The 6,361-nt window shown below is 36.4% G+C and overlaps 1 protein-coding gene across 7 annotated transcripts in view; it reads left to right on the plus strand.

Annotated features, from left to right (window-relative positions):
- The window catches only part of RBBP8 (retinoblastoma binding protein 8), a 92,541-nt gene that overhangs the window by 83,113 nt on the left and 3,067 nt on the right, over nt 1-6,361 (plus strand). For all 7 annotated transcript variants that reach the window (XM_006761884.2, XM_015562723.1, XM_015562722.1 and 4 more), the window contains 2 exons: nt 1,945-2,014; nt 5,971-6,067. In XM_006761884.2, coding sequence (XP_006761947.1) covers nt 1,945-2,014; nt 5,971-6,067 — 167 coding nt within the window. The remainder of the gene's footprint in view (nt 1-1,944; nt 2,015-5,970; nt 6,068-6,361) is intronic.

Here is a 6,361-nt window from a genome sequence, read left to right on the forward strand (position 1 = left end):
TGTAAAGAAATTAATAAAATATATTTTAAAAACGAAAGAAAAATAAAGACAAAACCAAAAAACCCCACACCCCTCTGCACTAATTTGCATCAGTCAGTAGGAAGTATGACTCTTTCTCTATGTTTGCTTACCATTTATATTTTCTCGTTGTGAATTGCCTGTTGGGTCCTTAGCCTATGTATCTCTTGGTTTTCTGATGCTTTTCTTACTATTTTATATGAACTTTTGGTAATAAAAACTTTTGGTAATAAAAATAGCCAAATTTAAAGACAGGCTATAAATATTTTTTGCGCTAAGAACAAGGATCAGATGTAACCATGTTTACGCGAAGCAGAGATCTTGCCTGTATCGAAGTTTGTGGATCAAGACACACATGGAAGGCGGGGCAGGTCTGGGCCCACATGAGTGGCTGCAGGTTTGTCCTTCCTGTGCTCAGAGCACAGGTTCCCCGTTCTCACTAGGCCACTTCACTTTTTAAAAATATATATTTTTATTGATTTTAGAGAGGAAGGGAGAGGGAGAGATAGAAACATCAATGATGAGAGAGAATCCTTCATCGGCTGCCTCCTGCACACCCCACACTGGGGATTGAGCCTGCAACCCAGGCATGTGCCCTTGACCGGGGATTGAATCATGACCTCCTGTTTCATAGGTCAACGCTCAACCGCTGAGCTATGCCGGTCAGGCTGCTTAGTAAATTTTGATTATTTGAATAGATGATAGGAGTTGGCTGTTTGAGTCTAGATAACTTGGGATTCAGGACCATGAACTATAATTCTAGTTTTTATTCAATTTTCTGATAAAAATTTTTTATCTATTTCTTAGTTATAATCTACCTTAAAAACACATTATAACAATCAATAGGACAAATAAGTGAAACATATTCAAAGATGTCTTGTTGTTTGGTGTCCAGTGATAATCAAAGTAGTTCTTTTAAAGTCTAAAATCTATACTAATAAAAGGGTAGTATGCTAATTAGACCAGACATCTTCCAGACGTCCTTCTGGACAAAGCCACAGTGGCAGAGGCCAAGGCAGAGGCAGTTAGGGGCAATCAGGCTGGCAGGGGAGAGCAGGAGCATTTCGATCAGGATGGCAGGAAAAAGCAGTTAGGGGGCAATCAGGCTGGCAGGGGAGAGCATTTAGGGGGCAATCAGGCCAGCAGGGGAGGGCAGTTAAGGGGCAATCAGCCAGCAGGCAGAGGTAGTTAGGGGTGATCAGACAGACAGGCAAGTGGTTAGGAGCCAGTGGTCCTGGATTGCGAGAGGGATGTCCCAGATTGGAGAGGATGCAGGCCAGGCTGAGGAACCCGACCCCATGCATGAATTTCGTGCACTGGGCCTCTAGTCCTTTTATAAAAGATTATCTATAGAGACTTTTTTCTTTTTTTCTTTTAGTTTGTCTTCTTTGTTTGTAGAGACTTTTATACATAGTTTTTAAATCTAAGATACTTTCATAGATATGATTTTATCTCTTTAGTAGTAAATTTTTAAATATTTTTTTATTGATTTCCGAGAAGGGAGAGGAGAGAAACATCAATGATGATAGAGAATCTTCGACTGGCTGCCTCCTGCACACTCCCTAACCCCCAAGGGAGAGGAAACATCACTGATGATAGAGAATCTTCAATCGACTGATCCCACAACTCGGGCATGTGCCCTGACAGGGAATCGAATCATGACCTCCTGATTCATAGGTCTATGCTCAACCACTGAGCCACTGCAGCTGGGCTAGTAGTAATTTTGAGGTGACATAATTTGCACTTTGCTTATCATGCAGAAGAAAAAGGGGAAAATTCGTTATAAAAAATTTTGACCAGGGGTCTAGAGAGTATTAAACCCAATGAAAATGGAGGTTTTAATAAGTCTTTTTTTTCCTCCCCCCAAAAAGCAAATTATTTTAGTAATTTTGTATTCAGTTTGTGGTATGCTTCTTTTGTTTATAGCTCGTGGTGACAAACAAAATAAAATCACACAGAAAGCATTTGTGGAGCCATATTTTAAAGATGATGAAAGGTAAGTTGGTCTTAATGCCACCAATGTGATTGAAAGTGTTAACGGCGTTCTTTGTCAGAACCTCTCTGAACTGTAAAATTGCTACTTTGGTTAAAAAACAATGTGTTTCATTTAATTTATGGCCCTAACAAAACTGGAACTCAAGCTTTACAAAAATGACAAATTTTACAAATAAGGAAAATTTACCACCACTACCCTTTCTTTTTTACAATGGTGATAGTTATTTTCTCTATTTTATTATAACAAATATTCATATTTTATTTTATTATGAAGTTTATTTGAACTTTGGGAATTTTTTTAATTGTATACTGTAACTTTTACATAGTGTAAGACTTTAGGTGGGAAACCTTGGATTGTGCTTCAGAATTATTTTATAAGGAGTTTTAAACCTTCAAAGCAAGTTAATTTTGCTTTGAACCATATTGCTACATTCTGCTAAATTCTGAAACTTTCAGTCATGTACTATTCTTTTTAGAAGTACATTAAGGCATAGTAATTCATCCCAAATTATTTTGTGTTTTTTCCCCTTAAAGTTATGAATTTGGAAAATTGAGTCACTTAGTAAGCAAAGTTAATTCCTTACACTTTTATTTTTGTCAAGAATTTTAGAAATCAGACAGACCAAGATAAATTTTGATTGATGCCTGTAAGACTCTAATAGATAAATGCTGTCATTTTGTGGTTAAGTTATTCTTTTTATTTACCAGTTTTTCAAATAAATAGTTTCCTAGTATCTCAAATATAACTAGGGAGTTTTTTGTTTTAAATTTATCATTACACATTCATGGATTTAGATATACTTGATGCTTTAGTCCATTGCAGTTTATTATCCTCCTTGGTACTGAAACTGGCAAAACCATCTTTGTCTCGTGGAAGCCTCTTTGGATACTACCCTTGTAATCTTTCAGCTTCCTTGCTTCTGGTGTGATAGATCTCCCTGTGTACTTCCTGTCATAGGCCTAGCATCTATCATGTCTCCCAGAGCCGTAGGTTGTTTTTTTGTTTTGTTTCAGTGAGAAATGAGACTTAGGCCACAGTTTACCACTAGGGTTGTTTGTTGCAGCTGCTAGTCATTGTTTCTAGACCTTTTAGGTGAACAAAGTTAAAAATAAAGTTTTTGTTTCATTTTGTTTTTTAAAATGAACTACTTGTTTATACTGATAGCTCCAATTCAAGTTTAGGACTACAGGATTTTTACATAATCTCCTGTGTCACATCTGTACCTACTTTCCCACCTAAAAATTCCACTTCTTGGAACAACATTTCTCATTTAACTTTATTCCACAATGCATACACAAAGCAATCTCAGAGTAATACTGACCGTCACCAATAATATGGTTTAGGAAAACGATTTAAGACTTATTTGTGTCTTTTTATATCTTTATTTTTTAAATAAGGCAAATTATGTACATGGTGCCAGATGCTATAAAACAAGGTATATTCAAATAAGTCCAACTTCTTATCTGTTAGCTTCACCCATTTAGCTCCCTATCTCTAAAGGTAATCATTGTAAAAAATAAAAAAAGATAACCATTTGTTTAAAATGTATGGTTTTTCATCCATTTTACAAAATAAAACCAAGTTTTATCTACATACCTATCAGGATATTGGTAGCTGCACTCTCTCTCCCCTTAAACAAATGGTAGAATACTATATATGCTTTTCTCTACTTTTTTTCATTTAAATCACTCATCTTAGTATATAGTGCTTTCCTCATTTATTTTTTAGTTTCCTAGTACCTCACTGACTGTACCATAGTTTATTCCATAGCATGGTTGCTTGGATTGCTCATAATTATGCTGGTGTGCATAGTGCTGCAATGAATAGCCTTGTACATTCTCTTTCCAAATTTTCGCCTGTGTATCTTTGGGATAATTCCTAGAGGTAAGCTTGCAGAGACTGGCATTTCAGATGTTTCATGCTATAGGTTCACCACTTTTTAAAAAATACATGAGTAGTTTTATTTATTCTGAAACCATTAGATATCTGGAGATACAGGTGGTGGATAAAGGTATAGGATAGGAGCGCTGTAACAGTCTCAGACAGAGTTAATGTGGTTCCTTTCCCCACTGAAAATACTAGCAAACCCTGGGAAAAGATGGGTTGTGTTATGTCAGGGACAACCAGCTCAGTAACCTTTTAGGTGATGCTTTGATGTCTACTACAGGTGCCAGTTTACTAGTTGACTCACTGCTGCGAATCATTTATCTGGTAAGGATTTCATATCCAGTTTATATAAAAAAAACTCCTACAAATCATCACCAACCAACCAACCAAACCAATTAAAAAGTGGTCCAAGAACTTAAGGCATTTTACTAAAGAAGATATAAAAACAACCAATAAGCACATGAAAAGATGCTCAACATCGTTAGTCATTCAGGAAATGTACATGAAAACTACAGTCAGATACCACTTCAGACCTCTAGGATGGTTATTTTTATAAGAATGGAAAATAGTAAGTGTTGGCAAGGATGTTACAATGGATTGAATTGTGTCTCCTCCCCACTCCCGAGTTCATGTTGAAGCCTTAGAGCTCCTAACGCAGTGGTTCTCAACCTTCTGGCCCTTTAAATACAGTTCCTCATATTGTGACCCAACCATAACATTATTTTCGTTGCTACTTCATAACTGTAATGTTGCTACTGTTATGAATCATAATGTAAATATCTGATACACAAGATAGTCTTAGGTGACCCCTGTGAAAGGGTCGTTCGACCGCCAAAGGGGTCACGACCCACAGGTTGAGAACCGTTGCTCTAACCTTTGAGTTTTTCTTCCCAAAGTACCTCTTTAATCCATACCTAAGTGGCTTTGACCTAACTTCCTAGGTTTCCAGTGGTTAACAATAGGATTTGATCCATTTAATAACAAATATAAATGATAATTTTGCCTAATATTTTGAAGAATTTAGGGTAGATGGAAGCAGCATAACGAACTTTTGGAGCAAACAGCAAATACAAATACAGTAGGTCCTTGGGTTATGTCGGAGATCCATTCCTAGGGTGCGACTTAACGCGATTTTCGCCATAAGCCGGAACCCACCTACATAAGCACCTACATCACTCACGTGGAGCACATACACAGTAATGAAGTGAGACAGTAAACAAAATTTAAAAGAAAGAACAATTCCTGACCTTTACTTATGGCAAATAAATAAAAAACATAAAGCACATATGTACATACGTCGAAATGACGGGACTTTTTTTTTTTTATGGGAGATGGCGATGTAACCACAAAACGACGTAAGTCGAGTCCGACATAACCCGAGGACTGTCTGTAGATGAATCTGTTCTTTAGCAGGGAGTAGGTTAGCCCTGAAATATAGGTTCTTAGTACTAGAAAACCAAGTTAACAGAGGCAGTATTCTCTTTCTTGGTTATGATATTCCTTAGTTTAATAATACAGTATTCTTTTTTGTTTGTTTAATCCTCACCTGAGGATGTTTTTTTATTGATGAGAGAGAGAGAGAGAGAGAGAGAGAGAAGCATTGATTGGTTGCCTCCCAAATGCACCCCAACCAGGAATGGGAACCCGAAACTTAGGTAAGTATCCTGACCAGGAATTAAACCCATCACCTTTTGCTGTATGGGACAAAACTCCAACCACCTGACCCACCCAACTAGGGAAGTATTCCTTTTTATTTAGGCTATTTTATATTTCATCTCCTAATCTATTATTTTCAGCCATTCGGGGACAAAAAGAGGAATAGTTAACTTTTTCAGAGAAAAATATCCATAAAAATACCTCACATATAGTAGGCAGTTAATATTTACTGAAGAATGAATGAAGAAGTATTTGGGTTTTTGACATATTAAATAAACATTTCAAATAAAATGAATTTATGTTTTGGGATTATTTCTTCCCCTGGGCTCTCTCACCTTTGTTAATTTAAAACCTAAACCAAAGATCTTTGTAATGACAAATGGATTAATTTTAAACTTTATTTTTCCCCCCAGAGAGACTAGCTTACAAAATTTTCCTCATATTGAAGTGGTTCGGAAAAAAGAAGAGAGAAGAAAATTGCATGGACACACATGTAAGGAATGTGAAATTGTAAGTACTACTATAAATACTGTTCAATTGTTGTTGTTTTTTAACAATATGGCTTTATAGATCATGAATGCATGATTTTAAAATCATAGATAAAAATCACATTTGTATCTAGAAACCTAGATAAGCCAGGAATAACAGAGTAAACAGAGAGAATATTGGCTGGGACCTAAGAGAATAGATAAAAATATATTTTTATTTGTTCTAGGAAGAGAGAAAAACATCAGTAATGAGAGAGAATCATTGATCAGCTGCCTCCTGCACATCCCACACTGGGGATCAAGCCCTCAACCCGGG

Source organism: Myotis davidii, unplaced genomic scaffold (assembly GCF_000327345.1).
Source record: "Myotis davidii unplaced genomic scaffold, ASM32734v1 scaffold96, whole genome shotgun sequence".
Lineage (NCBI taxonomy): Eukaryota > Metazoa > Chordata > Mammalia > Chiroptera > Vespertilionidae > Myotis > Myotis davidii.